The sequence below is a fragment of the Aquarana catesbeiana genome, linkage group LG05, assembly GCF_042186555.1.
Source record: "Aquarana catesbeiana isolate 2022-GZ linkage group LG05, ASM4218655v1, whole genome shotgun sequence".
In the NCBI taxonomy this organism is placed as follows: Eukaryota; Metazoa; Chordata; class Amphibia; order Anura; family Ranidae; genus Aquarana; species Aquarana catesbeiana.
The window spans coordinates 61,432,107-61,456,284 of NC_133328.1; the positions used below are offsets into that span (position 1 = coordinate 61,432,107).

General features: G+C 40.2%; 1 protein-coding gene across 2 annotated transcripts in view; it reads left to right on the forward strand.

The window, feature by feature from the left end:
• APBB1IP (amyloid beta precursor protein binding family B member 1 interacting protein) overlaps positions 1–24,178 on the forward strand; it is a 199,085-nt gene that overhangs the window by 80,955 nt on the left and 93,952 nt on the right. For both annotated transcript variants that reach the window (XM_073629794.1, XM_073629795.1), the window contains exons 3-7: positions 3,102–3,186; positions 6,036–6,313; positions 10,406–10,483; positions 15,538–15,697; positions 23,728–23,849. In XM_073629794.1, the coding sequence (XP_073485895.1) occupies positions 3,102–3,186; positions 6,036–6,313; positions 10,406–10,483; positions 15,538–15,697; positions 23,728–23,849 (723 nt within the window). The remainder of the gene's footprint in view (positions 1–3,101; positions 3,187–6,035; positions 6,314–10,405; positions 10,484–15,537; positions 15,698–23,727; positions 23,850–24,178) is intronic.

Below are 24,178 nucleotides of genomic sequence, written 5' to 3' on the forward strand. Positions count from 1 at the left end.
GGGGGTACTTTTGTGAGTGACTTCCCCTACATTTGTGCTATAATTTATAAATACGTGAAAAATATATATTTTATTAAAAGTAAACGTGCGACTCCTCTGTGTGACTTAAATAAATATCATGATGTGTAAATATGATTAAAATGTGCTCCACCTCTATTCCAACGTATCAAAAAATGTCAATCATTAACTTACTATAGTATTAATGCCACAAAATCAAGGGTTAACATTAACCATGTAAGGGTCTCCTTATATCCCTTATAAATGTGGTACCAAAAAGTGCACTGTGCAAAAAATAGATTAAAGTGCATTAAACTTATATATATTAAATTACATAAAGCCTCAATTCATATGAGCAAACCCATGAGGGCATAAATCCAAACATTAATGTTCATATAAAAAGTACATCTGTGGACAATGAAAGTCCCTAAAATGAGTACCAAACCAGGGAAAAAACTCTTAATAAAGTCTATTTTGGAAGAAAAAATATTTAGGTACGTCAGGATCAATTATCATGCATTCCCAGCTGTCCAGGGGGTAGTAGTAAGTGACTCCTGTGCATATAGAAACTGGTGACTTCAAGTGCTCCCCCCCGTGCTCCCCCACTCACCGGACTCCGTCACCCTCAAAGGGGTACTAAGCAAGAGAGTGGGTGCCTCAGGATGGCTGCTGTTGTGGGATGTCCCTCTACCGCTCTGCTTGTTCGTTCATAGATCCCTCCTTATGTGCTGGTAATGAGGTTCCCCTTATCCGGATCTGGATGTATTCACTATTTACCACCTCCGTGCTGTTAAAGACTCCCTCAATGAAGCTGGGTCAAACAGGTCCAGAGCAGATGCCTTCCAAGGCCACCTTGGACGGCAGGTGGCCTTGGACGGCATCTGCTCTGGACCTGTTTGACCCAGCTTCATTGAGGGAGTCTTTAACAGCACGGAGGTGGTAAATAGTGAATACATCCAGATCCGGATAAGGGGAACCTCATTACCAGCACATAAGGAGGGATCTATGAACGAACAAGCAGAGCGGTAGAGGGACATCCCACAACAGCAGCCATCCTGAGGCACCCACTCTCTTGCTTAGTACCCCTTTGAGGGTGACGGAGTCCGGTGAGTGGGGGAGCACGGGGGGGAGCACTTGAAGTCACCAGTTTCTATATGCACAGGAGTCACTTACTACTACCCCCTGGACAGCTGGGAATGCATGATAATTGATCCTGACGTACCTAAATATTTTTTCTTCCAAAATAGACTTTATTAAGAGTTTTTTCCCTGGTTTGGTACTCATTTTAGGGACTTTCATTGTCCACAGATGTACTTTTTATATGAACATTAATGTTTGGATTTATGCCCTCATGGGTTTGCTCATATGAATTGAGGCTTTATGTAATTTAATATATATAAGTTTAATGCACTTTAATCTATTTTTTGCACAGTGCACTTTTTGGTACCACATTTATAAGGGATATAAGGAGACCCTTACATGGTTAATGTTAACCCTTGATTTTGTGGCATTAATACTATAGTAAGTTAATGATTGACATTTTTTGATACGTTGGAATAGAGGTGGAGCACATTTTAATCATATTTACACATCATGATATTTATTTAAGTCACACAGAGGAGTCGCACGTTTACTTTTAATAAAATATATATTTTTCACGTATTTATAAATTATAGCACAAATGTAGGGGAAGTCACTCACAAAAGTACCCCCATTTTTATTTTACACACTTACTTAATACTTGTAACCTTTTTTGTTTTACACACTTATTCATTACTAGTAAGATTTGGGAAAATTTATTTGAGTAAGGCAGCGCCAATTTCCCTATTTTCTTTTCCAGCTGCTGAGCCTGCACCACCTCCACCAGTCAAGTGTACCTCTGTTACATCACTCCCAGTGACAGAATGGGGTCCCGCTGTGCACATAGTACGGGCCTCATGGGTACACAAATTAACTCCTTCGCTCCCGTACCCATGTGACCAGGTCATAAATATTTGTGACAAGGGTTTCGTTCCAGTTTCTACTGGATAGGGAGGGAGCCAGGACAACAAACCCCTCATTACCAGAGGACCTGTCGACGGTTGCTTGTTTCTTGAACTAGTACTTGGTTACTCTTGGCAACTACATTCCTCCTCCTTGCCTTACGAGTTAACCCTTTTGTAGTAGTGGAACTTTATACCCCTTTGTGCTTTACAGACCCTGGTTCTTGGGATACGCCAGAACCAACATGCACCCCTTTTGAATAACTTCAGAAAAGGCCTAAAACAGTTGATGAGACTTTACTATGAAGTCTTTGGCATTACAGTTCAGTGTGAGCAGAGTTGATTTCCTAACCCTAACTACAACTGAATGGCTAGCCAGGCATACCTCTGCAAGGTAGTAGGCCACCTTGGGGCTTCCCATGCTTTGATGTCCTCCATAACCCCGGTGTCTCATCCACACGATTGAACAGCATTTCTTGTCCTGAGAGTTAACAGGAAGCCATGAAAGAGCCCTGAACACAGCCTTCTCCCATATTTATATTACTGGTGAGTAGGCTGGATCCAAAAAGCCTGGGAACTGAGCACACACACTTAATTTTTCCCCCCTTCACCTGGTCCAGCTGCTAAATAACTAGCAATAAGCAGCCTGCCTGCATACAGGCCTCCAACAAGCTTACTTGCATATCTGTGTCTACAGAGGAGGGAAGGGAGAACACCATAAAGTTAGACTTAGACGATACAATGGTGAATGGTTAGGAAAATCCATCCAAGTCTATCAACTTTTCCCCCAGCAGGCTTCGCCAAAGATTGTCAGCAAGGGTCATAGAGATGCCTACAAATGTGAACATTCCTGAATCTGAACATTAAGGATGAACATTCCCTAGTATCTGTAGGCACATTTGGTTTAGATGATCACTTTGAATGCTAAGAAGAATTCAGACTAGCAACATTTCGTAGTGTTGTGGAATATTTGAAGAATGATACTTATAATATGCTTTTGTCTGTAGGCACATTTGGTTTAGATGATCACTTTGAATGCTCAGACAAATTCAGACTAGTAACATTTCGTAGTCTTGTGGAATATTTGAAGAATGATACTTAAATTATCCTTTTTGATTGCAGAGTCTGGCTGTAGAAAGCCCTCCGCCCCCCACAACCACCAAGGCTGGTACAGATGGAAATGTTTTATTTGGTTTTAAAGATTTTGGTAAGTATTAGTTACTGATTATGGTACATCATGCTGGTAAACACATAGTGAGCCCAATAAAATTAATCTATCGGTTACATACAGTACCGTACATCTTACATAGGATTATGTTCATACCTACAAACTGTTCACATTTTATTGAGTAATAAAATTGAATGTGTTTTCATGTCTAATTATATAAAAATAAGTTATAAAATGTCCACTATGGACTATTGTTCAGACTCAAATATGATAGTACCTTAGGGTTAGGGTTAGTGGTGTGTGTTGTATGGTGACTGCTGTTCACCCCAGAATTAGTCACAGACTGGTGTGTCTGTGCAGTACTAGCCAGCCCTGCAGCACAGTAGGGATACTCCATTGTGCAGTCTGCATTCACTGGGTGTCTGGGGGGCATTATTCAGAAAGCAACACATAAAACATGAGTGTCAACATCTGAGCCCTGAAGGAAAATAATCCATGTGCATAATCCCAACAATGCATGTTAAAAAAAAGTGAGTGAGGGCTTTTTGGCATCTCAGATGAATATCTGCTTAAAAGTAATAATAATAAACGTCTATTGTAACTGCCAGAAATTTTCTTTAAACAGGAACCTGTGCACGATACAAATATGGGAGCTGTCACTGCCGACTTTAGAGCTGTCCTTCTGACTTTGATGTGACTACTTCGTATTTAACTGACCTGGAACTTGCATGCTTTTACAAAAACCTGGAAAGTCTAAATTCCTGTCCTGCATATTTGTTTCAAGTTAGTGACTCATTGGAGTCAATTTATTAAAGCTAGATTAGCAAAGTGAATGTCAACTTTTTTAAACATCCAATTGTGCAAGCAAAATCCTGGTTTTCTTTTGGTTTATCCATTGCTCATGATGAAGTATTCAAACTGAATACTACATTTCCTTATTAATTTTATAAAATTGTATAAAACAAATGAACATTCTTTACTTCTTTAGAAATTCAACTTAACTGTTAGTAAAGGTAGGGTTAGGATTACTGCCTGAACCTTTATGTTTATAAGTAATTTTTCTATTGGTAAGTATTATATCATTAGAAAGAACTAAATGCAAAGCTCTTTTTTCCATTTCAGATAACATAAGGGAGGGTTATAACCCTGTCCATTTGTTTGCCATCTGTGTCCAATTAAGGAGATTTCCCTTTACCTCATGACCCATTGCCAAAAGAGGAAATGAGCGGAAATTCCTGGTTGACACCAAAACTAGTGTCCTCATTGGAAGTTTTACCCTCTACTCCTACTCCTGTTCTGAGGACAACCCAGGACTCTAGATAATAACGGTAAAAAGGACAAATAGAGGGGGCAAATCTTCCTAGCAGAGACAGCAAAAAAACCTGATGGGTGTTCTAATTTCTCTCCATTCTATCCAAAATCTTTTAAAAAGTTTTGCCTTTGGTTATACTTTTAATGGCTAGGTTTCTGAATTTAGTTGTTAATCAGGGTTAATGGCTAGGTTAAGGGTTCATGTTGAGGTTAAAGGGTACAAAGTGATGTATCGGGTCCCTTTCACATGAGCAGGCGGATGACTGATCCGTGTCCACGTAACTTATGCAGAGCGGACACAGACACAGCCCATTCTCTTCTATGGGCAGTCAGATGTAAATGGACTGTCTGTCCGTGCACAGAAGGGGAACAGACCCTCGTCTGTCTGTTTTTAGCAGATCAGATCGGATTGGATGTAAGCAAGTGTAAACGGACACATGTCCATTTACACTCGCTGCTCCAAGGGGGTGAATGGAGAACCCGATCAGATCCGCCTGAAAAATGGATGATTGGACCGCTAGTGTGAAAGGGGCCTTAATTTGTTGGGTATCATTAACTTTTAGCTGAGCTAACTATAAAGAGTACAAGACTTATCAAGGGCAGGATAATGTGGCCACACATGGTCATATTGTAGAAGTAGTATGTACCTCATATGTATGTATATATATATAAAAAAGAGCCTTTAGCCCTACTTTAAAGAATATTTTTTTTGTTTCCTATTCTTCGTGCCATTATTGTGTAGAACCATGGGATTTTGTGTTCATACAAACAATTTTAGTTAACTCTAGACTCCAATTCTGCTGCACCCTTTTTTAATTTTTCAGTTACCTTTCCTGTAAGTTTTGGTATATAGACTGGAACTAAGGCACCCCTAGGCACTTATTATTAGATTATAGAGCTGGTTGCCTAATAGGATGAGGATACGTCAGAAAAAATCACTATAGCACCACATGTCAAGCAAGTGTCATACCAGCCAGGACTAGGCGGTAACAAGAGTTGAGCCTCAGCACACAGCCCAAGAAATTGAGTGTCAAATGCAGACATTGAACAAGACATCCAGGCTCTCACCAACAAGCTGAAAATATGCTACCATGGGCACTTGTAGTTTAGGGTATGATGCCTATTAAAGATCAAGTAGCGCCCATCTCTTCACCATTCCTCTAATTTGCTTGATGGATCATGATAAAAGAGAAACAAAGCCCTTGTAAGGTTCTCTTCCTGAATACAACCTAAATATCTCACCTTCTTTCATCCAGGGTTTGAAACATGAGACATATAACTCTGCCCAAGACAGTAGTGCCAGATTAGCTCACAATGCAATAATGAGCACTCTTGGTCTGATTTTTTGCTTTACTGGGATTTGTAGGGACATAACATACAGAGAAATGTCTGGTAGTTATACAAGCAATATTAAAAATACATTGAATTGTTTTTTTCTGAATACAATCTGGACTACATTTTGAACATCAGATTTATCAGAATAGCTGCAGTGCAAATTTTAACCTCTTGATTATAAAACAGTCATACAGCCTGAACAATGCTGTCAAGAATTTATTGGATCTTGTACTTCTGTGCAGACTCACTAAACACTCTAGAAGACAATGATCTGGATGCGTTAATGGCTGAACTTGTGGCCGACTGCAAGGATGCTGAAATGAAAGTGAACAACCAGATCTCCAACAGCGTAGCTTTCTCCTCCAATGTGGACTCGTTTGCATACAATATTCCTGATTTTACGCATGACCTGCCCACTGGTTCCACAGATGACCTGTCCTTTTTACCACCACCACCCCCTAGTGAATGGGAAATGGACCTACCTCCTCCACCACCTGACCCAGAGGAGCCAACAGCAAAGGTACTGCATACTTCAAAGTATCAATCAATATTTTGCAAAGTGATATACTGTAGGCCTGTTTGGGAGAAATGCTCCCTTTATTTTGAGCCTTGTAGTAGGTAATGAAGCCTATCTAAGACAACATTGTATTTCTGTGGGTCCTGTACAATAAACTGACATTTACACACAATGCAATACATCCAGCTGCAAACCCCTCTTAATAAATTAGAAAGAAGACAAAGGAAGTCATTGGTATAAGTTGGCACAGGTAGGCAGCAATCCTCATATCTGTGGCTACATTCAGATCCCAGTTGACACTCTATACAGCACATCTTAGATAAATCAGCAGCATGGATTGCCAATATTTTCTACTGATATAACGCAACACTGATGACGATACTGATCTGGCAGCACTTGTGCCTCAACAGGCATAGGCAAGCAAACATGGTCAATTTAAGCATGCATGTTAATGCGCAAATTAAAATTCTTGGGTAGTCCAATTGTACAAACCAAGCTGCCCTCGCTGCATTCACACCTGCGCATTTCCTAAACATAAAAAAGTGCACTTTGCCTGCGTTTCAAAAATGTGCTGGAAACACTGGACGCACTTGAGTTGCCATAAACGAATGGCACCCCAAGCGCAGGTAGCCAAGGTGTGTTTTGTCTCATGTTTGTCAACGCAACAAACCACGCACTGAAAAAGCACACAACGCTCCATGGCCAAAATAGTTCTGGAGCTACTTTGGGGTGTATGTCGCATGTGGGGCAGCCCACTGAAGGCACAACCTGCATTAACATGAACAAAATGTGCAAAAAAAGCGCAAGCAGGAACGTGCGTTCCCGCAATGCTCAGGTGTGAATGGTGTCTAGTCTATGGCCAGCTTTAACCTCAGCTGTAACAAGTTGATCTTTAAATTGTAACCTTCTGTGTGCAGCAGGTGTCCATATACCGATTTTCATACCAACAGGTTTCCACTTCCTAATGAAAACCTGTCATGAGTAAAATCTTGAGGTTTGTATGACAGTCAAGGAGTTAGCATTTTCAGAAGGAGGTCAGCCATGGCCACTTTCAAATTTCTTCCATGACAGATTTGCAATATTTTTAGGTTAGTAGCTAAAGTAAACCTGTCATTGCAAGACTAAGCGTACATATAAAGCTTCACTAACACAGTTTAGGCACCATGAAGTGATAGTACATACCGTATGTTCTTCAGAACAGTCCTGTCCCATGTCATCTTCCTGTATCAGCATATGTAATTTGTAATTGACAATAAAGAATTGAACACCAAAACCAGATATTATATATGATGTTTGGGCCTTTTTATACAGGACAGAACCCATTTTTAAACAGTAAACCCCATTCCTGACTCTAGGGAGCCAATCTAGCCCAGAAAGAAGACACAGTTTACCTTCCTGTATGTAATTTCTACATCTTGTCTGTGTGTGCATTGACAGAACTACCAGAAATATAGAAAATTGATGGCAGAAAAAGACCATGAAACTGGTCTTTTTTTTTTTTTATACAGTCAGGTCCATAAATATTGGGACATCGACACAACTCTAATCTTCTTGGCTCCATACACCACCAATATGGATTTGAAATGAAACGAACAAGATGTGCTTTAACTGCAGACTTTCAGCTTTAATTTACATCCAAATCAGGTGAACGGTGTAGGAATTACAACAGATTAACAATCATCCATCAAACTTTCACTTTTTAATACTTGGTTGCAAATCCTTTGCAGTCAATTACAGCCTGAAGTCGGGAACGCATAGACATCACCAGACGCTGGGTTTCATCCCTGGTGATGCTCTGCCAGGCCTCTACTGCAACTGTCTTCAGTTCCTGCTTGTTCTTGGGGCATTTTCCCTTCAGTTTTGTCTTCAGCACGTGAAATGCATGCTCAATTGGATTCAGGTCAGGTGATTGACTTGGCCATTGCATAACATTCCACTTCTTTCCCTTAAAAAACTCTTTGGTTGCTTTCGCAGTATACTTCGGGTCATTGTCCATCTGCACTGTGAAGCTCCGTCCAATGAGTTCAGAAGCATTTTGCTGAATATGAGCAGATAATATTGCCCAAAACACTTCAGAATTCATCCTGCTGCTTTTGTCAGCAGTCAAATCATCAATAAATACAAGAGAACCAGTTTCATTGGCAGCCAAACATGCCCACGCCATGACACTACCACCACCATGCTTCACTGATGAGGTGGTATGCTTTGGATCATGAGCAGTTCCTTTCCTTCTCCATACTCTTCTCTTCCCATCACTCTGGTACAAGTTGATCTTGGTCTCATCTGTCCATAGGATGTTGTTCCAGAACTGTGAAGGCTTTTTTAGATGTTGTTTGGCAAACTCTAATCTGGCCTTCCTGTTTTTGAGGCTCACCAATGGTTTACATCTTGTGGTGAACCCTCTGTATTCACTCTGGTAAAGTCTTCTCTTGATTGTTGACTTTGACACACATACACCTACCTCCTGGAGAGTGTTCTTGATCTGGTCAACTGTTGTAAAGGGTGTTTTATTCACCAGGGAAAGAATTCTTCAGTCATCCACCACAGTTGTTTTCCGTGGTCTTCCGGGTCTTTTGGTGTTGCTGAGCTCACTGGAGCGTTCTTTCTTTTTAAGGATGTTCCAAACAGTTGATTTGGCCACACCTAATGTTTTTGCTATCTCTCTGATGGGTTTGTTTTGTTTTTTCAGCCTAATGATGGCTTGCTTCACTGATAGTGACAGCTCTTTGGATCTCATATTGAGAGTTGACAGCAATAGATTCCAAATGCAAATAGCACACTTCAAATGAACTCTGGACCTTTTATCTGCTCCTTGTAAATGGGATAATGAGGGAATAACACACACCTTGCCATGGAACAGCTGAGCAGCCAATTGTCCCATTACTTCTGGTCCCTTAAAAAGTGGGAGGCACATATACAAACTGTTGCAATTCCTACACCGTTCACCTGATTTGGATGTAAATACCCTCAAAGTAAAAAACATCTTGTTCGTTTCATTTCAAATCCATTGTGGTGGTGTATAGAGCCAAAAAGATTAGAATTGTGTCGATGTCCCACTATTTATGAACCTGACTGTACATGTTTTGTTTTTGTTTTAGTTTTTTTGCTTATTTTATTTTTTTACTTTTTAACTTTTAACTTTTTTAACTTTTTTAACTTTTTTTTGTCTGAGTATAGATCAATGTTTGTCCCAAGCATGTTTCAAACCAATTACTGTTGGCTGACTCACTACCTCTGCAGGAAGTCTATTCCAGTCATCAAATATGATGTATGTGTGCCACATAGATCTAGGTTATATGTATTATAAATATTAAAAAGGACTTCAATGTAAGCATTATAAGTATTATAAATGACTTGACTTTTGGCTTATTATGTAGATTTTGCATAGTCGCCTATCTTGTCTCTCAAAAAGAGAACTGAAACATTAATTGTAGCAAACTTCATTCAGGAAGTTTTCAATTTGGGAACTGTGAAAGTTTCCCTGCCTCAAAAAAACGTGATAGCAAAAGGCTGAGCACACAACTTTTACTTGCCATTTTTAATAATAGTTTTTTTAAAAATAACAGAGAAAATCATTTATAAACGGTTTTCTGCAGTTCAAAGAGAAGTCTAGCCAAAGCTATTTTGGCTGTACTTCTATGGATCACATCAGTGCAGTTCATTCTGCACTCCTGTAATGACTGTGCTGATGTCACAGAGCCAGGCTCTCAGCGTCTCACTGAGAGGCTGAGCCGACTCATGGTCCAGACATCTGGGTGGATCCCAACATTAAAGTCGGGACCTCTCCAGAGCTTGGACTGGCTCAGTAATGTCAGTGGATAGCAGACTTTAGCCCACAAGCTAAAAAATGCTGCACCTGTGTGATCCAAAAGAGCTTTGGCCCTACTTTTCCTTTAATGACCAGACTTGGACAAGTACAAGAAGAGAAGCCCTTGCAGTAAAGGTAAGGGTATGCAAACATATCCATTCCTACACTAACTGTTTGCCATTGTTAATAAAAATAGAGAACCACTTTAAGTCTTTTTACTTTGGTTTCATATCTAAAGACTTGAATTACTAGGAAATAAAAAAGTCTCTATCCAATCTCTTTCATAGGATGCGTTAGAGTCAAGAGACAAAGTAGACAAAATCATGCTTGCTTTGGACAAAATGAAGGAAGCCAAAGTTAAAAAGGTGAGAAATGAAAACGGATTGAAATTTTCTTGTATTGAGCCTGGGTACCTACTTCAGGCAAATAAAACTCCAAACAAAATAATTCAGCTCCAAATGGAGAATACAGCACCGCACATAGACCTTCAAAGGAAAGAGGAAACTGCTCTCCATTTAAAAGTCCTAATGTATGTTTATTAAACTCTCCATCATAAAGACTGTACCACCAGGTATGTGCAACTCTTTTTAATTCCTTTATTTTCAAAAAGTTGCGGTTTACAGTTACATAAACAAAAGAGGAAAACGCATTATTTAGCAAATGACAACCAAGAGGGTCACACCATTTAGATCCATAAGCCAACAGGCTGGGTAAGACATAGTGTATATATGTACATACAGTTGCAATAAAAAGTATGTGAACCCTTTTGGAATGATATGCATCTAAGTCACAAAAATAGACAATCACAGTCTACTTAAACTAATAACACGCAAAGAATTAAATGTTACTGTGTTTTTATTGAACACACCATGTAAACATTCACAGTGCAGGTGGAAAAAGTATGTGAACCCCTAGACTAATGAGATCTCCAAGAGCTAATTGGAGTGAGGTGAAATGAATAACAAAAATTCCGCGCTTAGGAAAATAGACAAAAAAGGACTGCTGCCCCCCTTATAAGTGAAAATCACCGAAGTGAGATCCAGAAGGTTAAAATTATTCTAAGCAGGGGAATTGGCGCTGTCCGACTATATGTGTATGGGTGATAGTTCTTCCAAAATAACAAAATAACGAAATAACAGAGTGTAAATTTAAAACAAATGTGTCAGAGATATCAAGAGAATATTAATGTGCATATAAAAAATTATTAATGTGCATATAAAAAATCTGTATGTGGAATGAATCACCTATAAAGTATAATGAAAAAATTGCAAAGTGCTCTAAAAACGCATGTAAAAAACGCATGTAGAAAATCCCATATGCAGTAAAAATTGATGTCTATATCTTAAAAGTGATCCCTATATATAAAAATACCTAGGGAATGGAAAACAATAAACAATGGTGAAAACAATTATGGTGATCCGCATGAGCAATTACTAAAACACATAAAAAGTGAAGACCTGAAGGATGGTAAAAAATGTGCATGAGAACCCCTGCCTGTGTGCACTAACAATCACAATAAAGGCAATCGATGCAAAACAATTCATATGTATATGAAAACAAAAAACAAAAAGTGAATTAACAGAAAATTAATAAAAATTAAGTAAATTAATAAAAAATATATTAATAGAAAAAAGTCCACAAAGAGTCCTAAAAATGTGTCCCACTGGTGAAGGAAAAAACGTAGTCACAGCCTTCAACTGTTGGTGTCCCGTCCTTCAATACACCCCCACTCGTGTGTACACTTACCGGACTGCCTAACCCCTGCAGGGGTAAAAGGCATATGCAGACAGTCCTGCGATGGCGGAACCGGGACGTGATCCTCCGTCCAGGGGTGCTATATCCTGCTCCGGCGTGATGTTATCCCCAGTAACGGGTATCCACATGAAGTGAAAAAAAGGAACACCTCATAGTGTGAATCCATAAAAAGTAGAAACTTTATTTAGAAAATCCATATGGTAAAAACTGGTAAAAGTACAATCCATAAACTGGAACTATAAACAATGTATAGATAACCGGCTCACAGCCGAAGGGCAGCGTGGTAAGGCGTGCGTTCCACCGCCCGACAACTGAAACCGGAACCAACACAATCTGGATGAGAGAGGTGCTGACGTGTGCGTATCACGGGGCCACGCCTTACGCGTTTTGTCATCAAGACGTCGTCTGAGGCGTCCGGAACCAACACAATCTGGATGTGGGCCGCAGGGCGCCTCCCTCCTCCAAAGCACCCACCTCCCCATGTTGAGGGCATGCGGCCTGATACGGTTCAGGAGGGGGGGCTCACTCGTCCCCACCCCCTTTCCTGACCGGCCGGGCTGCGTGCTCGGATAGGGGTCTGGTATGGATTTTGGGGGGACCCCACACCGTTTTTTCAGGATGGGGGTTCCCCTTAAAATCCACACCAGACCCAAGGGACATCGTCGCCTCCCCCTCACGCTTTGTTTTTCCTATTGCAGCGAGCGCAAGATATAGTACCCTGCCCTTGTGTCATATCTGGTCCGTCGGACCAGCATACAGACAAACGGGCTTTCCGTTAGGAACTGAGTCCGGCCGAGTTACGATGTAAAGATTTGAAGCAGGTTTCAAATCTAAAGTCCGTCGGAAATGGTCCGTCGGAAGTCCAATGCAGCCCACACACGGACGGATTGTCCGCCGGAGTCCGGTCGGAAAGTTTGTTGGACATTTGTTTCTAGTTGGTGCATTTACCACCTGACCCATGAAATTGTCTTGCAAGACATTTATAAAATGGCAAGCCTTAGATGAATGCGTGGTTCCTACTACCCAGTCTATATCTGGATAATTAAAATTCCCCATTATAATGACACTTCCCATTCTTGCCGCTAATCCAAATTGTCATAGGAGGTCCGCCTCCTCCCTCTGGTTAGGGGGCCTATAGCATACTCCCAGTATTACTTTGCGCTTTTTTTCCTCCCTTTGTAGCTCTACCCATAAGGATTCCACCCCCTCCCTTGCTCCCTTAGTGATGTCATCTTTCACATTCACTCGTACATAATTTTTGATATACAGGCATACCCCTCCCCCTTTTTTACCCTCTCTATCCCTGCGATATATGGAATACCCTTGAATGGTTGCCAGCCAATTATGAGAGCTGTCAAACCAAGCTATCAATACCCCTTAGTTCATTGACTTTGGAAAACCACAGGGACTTTGGCAGCGGGTTCTCAGATCTCCAACACAAGGGGATGCATGCCTTAGCCGCATTCAGTAGCTGAATTGTAAGAGAAGCCTTATATTTATTGATAGGATCTTTCGATAGATGTAACAGATAGATAAAGCTAATTGTTTGTTATATTTCACTTCCTATTTAGATATGTTCCCTAGAGAGGTACTTAACTCTACTTCCAAACTGGAACCTCAGATAACTTCATTATGCCATTATGGATTGGAACCCCTTTGGAGTTTGAACCTGTCATCTACAACAAATATAATAACAATTATACGTATATATGAGGGGTCTTCAAAAAGTTTCCGCACTTTCATATTTTTGTTGGAAACGGTGAGGGCGGGGGGAGTAGTAATTGGTCATGTCTGAGAGTGTGATGTGACTAGTCTGTCTGGCTTGCTGGCTGACCTTGCAGTTTAGTATAAGAGTTGTCACGCTCTGGTGAAGATGGCTGCGAAACGTATAAAAAAGTGTGGAAACTTTTTTTAAGAACCCTCATATATACTGTAAAATATATAAAGTGTCTCACAAAAGTGAGTGCACCCCTCAAATTTCTGTAAATATTATATTACATCTTTTCATGTGACAACGCTGAAGAAATGACACTTTGCTACAATGTAAAGTAGTGAGTGTACAGCTTGTATAACGGTGTAAACTTGCTGTCCCCTCAAAATACTTCAACACACAGCCATTAATGTCTAAACCGCTGGCAACAAAAGTGAGTACACCCCTTAGTGAAAATGTCCAAATTGGGTCCAAAGTGTCAATATTTTGTGTGGCCAGCATTAATTTCCAGCACTGCCTTAACCCTCTTGGGCATGGAGTTCCCCAGAGCTTCAGAGGTTACCACTGGAGTCCTCTTCCACTCCTCCATGATGACATCTCAGAGCTGTTGGATGTTAGAGACCTTGAGCACCTCCACCTTCCATTTGAGGATGCACCACAGATGCTCAATAGGGTTTAGGTCTGAAACATGCTTGGCCATTCCATCACCTTTACCCTCAGCTTCTTTAGCAAGGCAGTGGTCATCTTGGAGGTGTGTTTGAGGTCGTTATCATGTTGGAATACTGCCCTGCAGCCCAGTCTCTGAAGGGAGGGGATCATGCTCTGCTTCGGTATTTCACAGTACATGTTGGCATTTATGGTTCCCTCAATGAACTGTAGCTCCCCAGTGCCGGCAGCACTCATGCAGCCCCAGACCATGACACCCTCCTCTGCCTTGCTTGACTGTAGGCAAGACACACTTGTCTTTGTACTCCTCACTTAGTTGCCTCCACACACGCTTGACATCATCTGAACAAAATACATTTATCTTGGTCTCATCAGACCACAGGACATCTAGTATTCCGTGTTCTTAGTCCACATGTCTTCAGCAAACTGTTTGCAGGCATTCTTGTGCATCATCTTTAGAAGAGGCTTACTTCTGGGATGACAGCCCCGCAGACCAATTTTATGCAGTGTGTGGCGCATGGTCTGAGCACTGACAGGCTGACCCCCCCACCCTTCAACCTCTGCAGCAATTCTGGCAGCACTCATACGTCTATTTCCCAAAGACAACCTCTGGATATGATGCTGAGCACGTGCACTCAACTTCTTTGGTCGACCATGGCGAGCCTGTTCTGAGTGGAACCTGTCCTGTTAAACTGCTGTATGGTCTTGGCCACCGTGCTGCAGCTCAGTTTCAGGTTCTTGGCAATCTTCCTATAGCCTAGGCCATCTTTATGTAGAGCAACAATTCTTTTTTTAGATCCTCAGAGAGTTCTTTGCCATGAGGTGTTATGTTGAACTTCCAGTAACTAGTGTGAGAGAGTGAGAGCAATAACAGCAAATTTAACACACCTGCTCCCTTTTCACACCTGAGACCTTGTAACACGAACAAGTCACATGACACCGGGGAGGGAAAATGGCTAATTGGGCCCAATTTGGACATTTTTACTTAAGGGTGTACTCACTTTTGTTGCCAGCATCTATCTATCTATCTAGATATATCTAGATATATCTATAGATATACAGATATATCTAGATATCTATAGATATATATAGATATATCTATATATAAATATATATAGATATATATCTATATAGCTATATCTATATAGCTATATAGATATACTGTATGTACACAGAAAGGAGCTGACCCTTTACACATGATTATATGGTTGTGCAGAAATATAAAACAAAATGAACAGCAAAGTGAAATGGACTTTAAATGTGATGTATCATTTCTTTGGCCATCAGCTAATTGTTAAGATACATATGACTGATAACAGCACAAAGACCTTGATGGTGGACGAGCGTCAAACGGTCCGTGACATCCTGGACAACGTATTTGAGAAAACCCACTGTGACTGCAACATCGAGTGGTGTCTATATGAAGAAAACCCAGAGCTGCAGATTGGTAAGCATGGTAGTATTTTGAGACACTATGAGGTTGGTTTACTAAAGGCAAATAGACCATACACTTTTTATTGCACACTGCAAAGTAATTTTCCCTAGAGTTTAGTGAATGAGGTGAAGCTCTGCGGACTTATATCATCCAATCATTTACAAGCAAAAATGCTGTTTTGTTGGTTTTTTTTCTTGTACATGACTAGGTATAGTATGTGTAGCACCCTCCTAGTGTAGGATGGTAGGCACATATAGTTTGTGCTTCCTTCTGAAGTCAAGGGAGCAGTGATTGCTTGTTCTGGTTTGTTCAGGGTTTCACAGGCTGGGAGTTACATGGTTTTCTGCTGCCTCTGGAAGCTTCTTCCAGAGCATAGGGAAAGAAATGACCAGCATGAATATTTACCATAGACTAGCCAATCCTTGGAGGGGAGTGTCTAGAAGGTGGCTGGGTAGTCTGAAGGCCCTGGATGGATGGTTCTCTCTCCCCAGGAGGGTTACAAGCCTTAGGGGGGTTTTGCCCCTCTGAGGTAGCCTGTTGACTATGAAGCTGTTCTTGAGGCCTCAGTGGTGTCAGGTCTCCATGGAATTGGGTCTGGAGAAGGATTGTCTCTCTTACTGGACTGTGTCTGGAAGGTGTGCAGCTGTACTGGGGACTTGTGAGTAATGACTCTGAATTGATTGCTGGTGACTGTGTGAGCTTTTGAGATATAAGTGCCTGAGATAGCTTGAAATGAGACAGCTCTCATAGAGTCTCAGTACTAGAAGAGTCTGCAGAGTACTAGAAGACCTTGACCACAATGTTTTTTCATTGACATATTAGTAATATTGAGCTTTTACCATCTTGACTTTTAGTTAATAAATGTCCAAATTCTAAATGTTTCTACAGAAACAAGGACAAATGGTAATTTTGAGGATGCCCATTCTGAGAGAAACAAATAGGCAGCCATTGCTAGTCCTTCTTGAAAGGATGTATGCCATGATGATCCAGCAGCTTCAGTGCTTTCTGAGCATTTAACCTGGAATAAGTGTGCAACAAATTTGAGCCAGAGACAGCCAGGAAGCTACAATTTTCAGAAGAAGGTCAGCAATGGCCCCCTACATACTCAGTACAGGTTTAAATGCCTTTATTATTGCCAAATCCATATGCTGAAAACCAGTGGTGTCTCCAGCTTTCATATTTCAATATATATATATATATATATATATATATATATATATATATATATATATATATATATATATATATATTTCAATAATAGAATGCACTCCAGAGGTCTTGTTAGAAAGAGAGATGTTAGCCGAACATTGCAGCTGCAGGCGGCCACTTAGATTCAAAGAGTGTAATTGTTCTTTCAATGTTGGGCTAACATACATGCTCATCAGTGCCAAACACAACAAAAAGGTCCTTGAGCGCTATAACTGTCAGTCATCTATGGAGGTGTGCATATCCTGGAGAATGTAAAATAAGATGAAGCCCAGTGCAGCCACCAACCACTGGAAAAGGTGGACAACAGGACATATAGAACAAAAAAGCAGTGCTCTATGGGATCAGCATAAAAACTTGCAGACCTTTAGCCAAGTAAAGTTGATTTATTTGATATTCCACCAGGGTGGAAAAACCAGGGTCACGACTGTGAGTCTGGTGGCTGGTCGCAGGTATCAAACCCGCTGTGCCGCAGGAGGTGTGTTATAGTGCACTCCGCTGAAGAATGGAGCCAGAGAAGCCGATCGGGCTGACCGTGGCCGGGCGCCTGAGACGACGTGGACGTCGGGCCGGAAGCGGAAATGGCCAGGATGTTGGTATATCGAGGTGGACCGCAAGCTCTATGTTGCCGTGGTGACCGTGGCTTACATGTTTCGCGCGCCTGCGCCTTTTCAAAGTCACGGGAGCAACGGCAAATGGGGGTGGGGAGGAAAACAAGCTCCATTGCGATGTTAACCCCTCACTCACCCTAAAAGGAGACTGCAGAGCATTCATTCTATATACAACGCATTGTACAATAATGTAAATAGTCTGAAAATAATTAAACACTGAAAAAAGAATCAATAGCAATGGTGGAATTCATATTAAAATATATATAAAAATACAAATAAATTAAATGAAAATAAATGGAAGATAAATATATAATTGAAATCAAATCTAAATATTGAAGGGTAAACATGAATGTAAAAATATATATATGTATATATAAAAAATATATGTATATATATATATATATATATATATATATATATATATATATATATATATATATATATATATAATATATATGTAAAAAAAAAACAGAATGAAAAGAAGTGGAGAATAATGTGGATTATGGACAGAAACACTCCAGACACAATTATGTGACGGCTAACTTCAAAAAAAGGGCCGCCACTGGTCGTGTATTGTTAAAGTGACTTTATATTTTGAGCAACCAAATGTATGAAAAAAATATATATACAAGTGCAGCTACGTGCACCCAACATAATCGTTTGCGTATACACATGTGCACATATAGCTTCATGTATAATATTGTGGGGCTGAAGAAATAAGAAAAGATGACATACTGTCAAACAATACTAAGGATATCGAGTTCTTCGTTGAGACCCTCAGTTGAAAGGGAACCCATCAAATAAATCCAAAATGTCTCCCTCCGACACAGGAGAGAAAACCTCTTATTGTCAGTAAGTGTACCCTTAGGAATGGCCTCAATCGCAAAATCCTACAGGCATCCAAAATCTTTATTATGTACCTGGAGGAAGTGGCGTAGGACAGTATGTTTGACACAACCCTTTTTGATCTGTCTGCGGTGTTCACCCATCCTCGTGCGCAGGGTACTTATCGTACAACCCACGTACAGGATACTGCATGGGCATCGGAGGACATAGATGACAAAATCAGTTGAGCATGTAATGAACTGTTTAATCTGAAATGACTTGCCTTTATTAGTGACAATCTTCGCGCATCCATGAGAAATTGATTGGCAAGTCAGACAACCTCTCTTTCGACATTGAAAAATACCTGTTCTATTATCAAAATAGGTCCTAATGTCGAACAGAGGTCTTTTGTTTGATTTCTCTAACTTGCTCGGAGCAATAATATTTTTTACAGTACGTGATCTTCTAAAGGTTATTTGTGGCTTGGAAGGAAGCAAAGGAACTAGATATTGATCTAATTTCAAAATATTATATTGTTTATTAATTATTTTTGATATGGCCCTATATTTAGTATTGAAAGTCAACACAAATCTAGCTGTGTTTTCTATTCCTTTAGAGGTGTTGTCTTTATTTTTAAATTATTTATTCTTATTTGAAAGGAAAGCATTATTGCGATTACTAGTAATGATATTGTGTTGATCATGAGATAGAACCAGATCGAGAAACACTAACTCTCTTGGATCTATCACATGTGTAAACGATAATCCCAGTATGTTGTCATTACAATAGGCAACAAAGGAGGAAAAAAGGTCAGGGCCACCACTCCAAATAAGCAAGACATGGTTACGTTATGCTATCTCCCACTAGTTTAGACACAAGGTCTTCTGGGTTTGATCTTTTACTTATGGCCCAGACAGCACCACTAGAACCATGTAGTGGAACTAATCATACATCATTAAATTTTGCGATAACAACATCTAATAGATATAACCCTTTATCTAAGGACCTGGACGTTTATATTAAAGAGGGGGCTTGGCCTAGGATCAATGGGCTATCTGCCCCCTCTACCATCACTACCAGCGATGCTAATGATGCATCACTGGTTGATGAGAATTTTTTATTCCAGTCTCCAAAGGGAGCTTCACAACCAAAATAAAAGGGAAAACTAGATGAGGTAGAAGAGGAGGAATACAATCCAAGGCTAAACAAAAGGGAGAGGATAGACACCATTTAGGAGAAATTACTATCAAGATATATAATATATCTGCACATATCCTAACATCGTCTGAATTATTTTTATTGAAAAAGGACCTCAGTTTTTCCCCCTCCACAGGACCAAATAAGTTTGGCCTGTTTAAAGATCTAAATAAATGTATTTGTTCTCTTACTCTGAAACGACACTATGCCAAGCTCTGTATCCCCAAGATTCCCAATGGGAATTTGACATCAGAGGTCACCAATGATAAGGTTACTCCTCATTACCAAGATGAGATTCTGCAGGTCCTTGAAGACCTATGGGCAGAAGGCAATATAGAAAGCCAAACACAATGTCCTTTTCTAGAGCCCGATATTGAACATACTAGTTTTAAACCTCCATCTATATTCAACCCCACTCAGTCGAAAGGTCCACATATTGAGACATTTTATCAAGTTGTCTATAAAGATTTTATACAGTTGTGTGACGCCCCAGCCAAGAAGAGGTCTTGTAATCTGAGTACAGCTGAACACCAAGTACTCAAAGATCTAACAACTAATAAAGATATTATAGTGAAACAGGCAGACAAAGGAGGTAGTCTGGTTGTACAAGACAAATCAGACTACCTCCGGGAGGCGTATCGGCTACTAGCCGATACTAATACCTATCTAAAGCTTCCTTCTTACCCTCTTCCCCAGTATCAACAGGAACTCACTATTTTGGCTGAAGCAGCCTATCGTGAGGGTGTGTTGAACAATAAAGAGAAGCGTTTTTTGCTTCCGAAAGTGTGCAGTACCCCTTATTTTTACCATCTCCCCAAGGTGCACAAGTTCTTGGTGGACCCTCCAGGTAGGCCGATTGTTGCCAGTACCAGCAGCTTTACCAGTGGTCTGTCAGTCTATATAGACCATTTATTACAGCCTATGGTCTGCCAATTGGCATCATATATTAAAGAGTCTAGTCACGTCATCGACATCTTACAAGACTATTCCTGGCATGATGGGTATCTGTGGGCCTCTTTGGATGTTGCTTCATTGTATACATCAATACCTCATGAGATTGGTATTACTGCTGTACAATACTTTCTCAACAAGAACGGTGGGATGAATTACAGACAATCAAAGTTCTTACTTTATGGTATAGATTTTTGTTTATGGCACAATTATTTTACCTTTTTAGATCAATTTTATCTTCAGCGTAAAGGCACAGCAATGGGGGGCAATTTTGTCCCAGTGTACGCTAATCTCACTATGGGGTACTGGGAGGAGATGAAGATCTGGGCCAAAAATCCCTTCTTCAAGTACTTGCTTATTTGGAGTGGTGGCCCTGACCTTTTTTCCTCCTTTGTTGCCTATTGTAATGACAACATACTGGGATTATCTTTTACACATGTGATAGATCCGAGAGAGTTAGTGTTTCTCGATCTGGTTCTATCTCATCATCAGCACAATATCATTACTAGTAATCACAATAAACCTGCATCTGGCAATTCATACCTCCATTTTAATAGTTACCACCACCCAACGTTGAAGAAAAACATTCCTAACTGTCAATTTCATAGATTGAGAAGGAATTGTACGAAAACGGAAGACTATACCATACAGGGCAAGTACATGCATAAAAAGTTTGAGGAAAGGGGTACCCAAGAGATCTGGTTGTGAATGCTTTCCTTTCAAATAACAATAAACAATCTAAAAATAAAGACAACACCTCTAAAGAAATGGAAAACACAGCTAGATTTGTGTCGACTTTCAATACTAAATATAGGGCCATATCAAAAATAATTTATAAACACTATAATATTTTGAAATTAGATCAATATTTAGTTCCTTTGCTTCCTTCCAAGCCACAAATAACCTTTAGAAGATCACATACTGTAAAAAACATTATTGCTCCGAGCAAGTTAAAGAAATCAAACAAAAGACCTCTGTTCGACATTAGGACCTATTTTGATAATAGGACAGGTATTTTTCAATGTCGAAAGAGAGGTTGTCTGACTTGCCAATCCATTTCTCATGGATGCTCGAAGATTGTCACTAATAAAGGCAAATCATTTCAGATTAAACAGTTCATTACATGCTCAACTGATTTTGTCATCTTAGTCCTGCGATGCCCATGCAGTTTCCTGTACGTGGGTCGTACGATACGTACCCTCCGTATGAGGGTGGGTGAACACCGCAGACCGCAGACTGATCAAAAAGGGTTGTGTCAAACATAGTGTCCCACGCCACATCCAGGCACATAATAAAGGTTTTGGATGCCTGTAGGATTTTGCGATTGAAGCTATTCCTAAGGGTACACTTACTGACAATGAGAGGTTTTCTCTCCTGTGTCGGAGGGAGACCTTTTGGATTTATTTGTTGGGTTCCCTTTCACCTGAGAGTCTCAAAAAAGAACTCAATGTCCTTAGTATTGTTTGCCAGTACGTCATCTCTTCTTATGTCTTCAGCCCCACAATATTATACATGACGCTCTATGTGCACATGTGTATATGCGAACGATTATGTTGGATGCACGTAGCTGCACATGTATATTTTTTTTTTTCATACATTTGGTTGCTCATAATATAAAGTCACTTTAACAATACACGGCCAGTGGCGGCCCTTTTTTTGAAGTTAGCCATCACATAATTGTGTCTAGAATTTTTCTGTCCATAATCCACATTATTCTCCACTTCTTTTCATTCTGTTGTTTTTTTTTGTTTTTTATATATATATATATATATATATATATATATATATATATATATATATACATATATTTTTTATATATACATATATATATTTTTACATTCATGTTTACCCTTCAATATTTTTTTTTGTTTTTTATATATATAGATATATAGATATCTATATATCTATATATATCTATATAAATATAGATATATATAGATATATAGATATCTATATATCTATAGATATCTATATATCTATATATATACATATTTTTTTTTATTTTTTATATATGCATATATATATATTTTTACATTCATGTTTACCCTTCACTATTCATATTATTTTTCAATTATATATTTATCTTCCATTTATTTTCATTTATTTTATTTGTATTTTTTATATATATATTTTAATATGAATTCCACCATTGCTATTGATTCTTTTTTCAGTGTTTAATTATTTTCAGACTATTTACATTATTTTACAATACTCTGTATATAGGATGAATGCTTTGCAGACTCCTTTTGGGCCCTTTCACACTGGAGCGGTTTGCAGGCGCTATTGCGCTAATAATAGTGCCTGCAAACCGACCCGAAACAGCCGCTGCTGTCTCTCCAGTGTGAAAGACCCGAGGGCTTTTACACTGGAGCGGTGCGCTAGCAGGACGGGAAAAAAAGTCCTGCTGGGAGCATCTTCAGAGCGGGGAAGGAGTGAAGTATACTCCGCTCCTTCCCCGCTCCTGCCCATTGAAATCCATGGGACAGTGCGGCTATACCGGCGGCAAAGCGCCTCTGCAGCCTATCAGTGCTCATCAATGCTGCCTATCAGTGCCACCTATCAGAGCTCATCAATGTCGCCTATCACTGCCACCTATCAGTGTTAATCAATGCCGCCTATCAGCGCCACCACTCATTTCTCATTAATGCCGCCTACCAGTGCCCATGAGTGCCGCCTATCAGTGGCCATCAATGTCACCTATCAGTGGCCATCAATGCTGCCTATCAGTGCTCAATGCCCATCAGTGCCAGCTATCAGTGCTCATCAATCCCACCTATCAGTGCCCATTAGTGCCTCCTATCATTGCTTATGAATGCCGTCTGCCTTCCAGCACGGCTCTGAGCTGAGAGCGTCTCTCCCATGGAACAGCTCAGAGCCCGAGAGTCAGTAATGATAGTTCTCTCTCCCTCCTCCCTCGCACAAGATGGGAGAGGAGACAGACGATCTGCTCCTTCTCCCCCTGACCCTCTCCTTTGTGTGTACCACGGGAAGTCAAGTGTGAAGTCAAGCAAAGCAATACAAGTGCTTCCCTTGTTAACTTGCTTCTGAAATGTACGTTTCTGGCCCAGAGCAGTTCAAGAATTGCAACTTCCCTGAGTGTTCTGGGTCACCATGTAGAGGATCTGTATGAGAGCCAGGTCAGGCAGTTGGGAAGCATTTGTCGAAGTTGGGCAGTGGTATCTCATCTGAAGATAAGTTATCTTATATTGGTTAAAGTTAGGAACTGATACAAAATATTCTCCATTTTTTCAGAGAGATTCTTTGAGGACCATGAAAACATAGTGGAAATCTTATCAGACTGGACAAGAGACAGTGAAAACAAAATCCGCTTTCTAAAGAAAAATGAAAAATATGCTGTTTTTAAGAACCCTCAGGTGAGTCTGCATACAAATGCATACAGATTAAAGGACAGTTTATGGATTGTATAAAAATCCCACAGTCTCCCTCTTTAACCCCCATAACTAGCTTGGGGGCAGAAACTAAGGAGGTGAGGGAGTCTATGGGGCACACTAATGTTCCAGAGACATGACTTACCTGTACAGCAAGAGCAACATCCCATTAAAATTTATTGGACTTTAATACGTAGGAAGGGGCAACCTGTCATTAGATTGTTCCAGGCCAGTATGTAGACAACACAAGAGAGAGCTGCTATCAAAGGAGGTACTGTGAGTAAGCAACTGGGGGGGAATTGAGACTAGCTGGT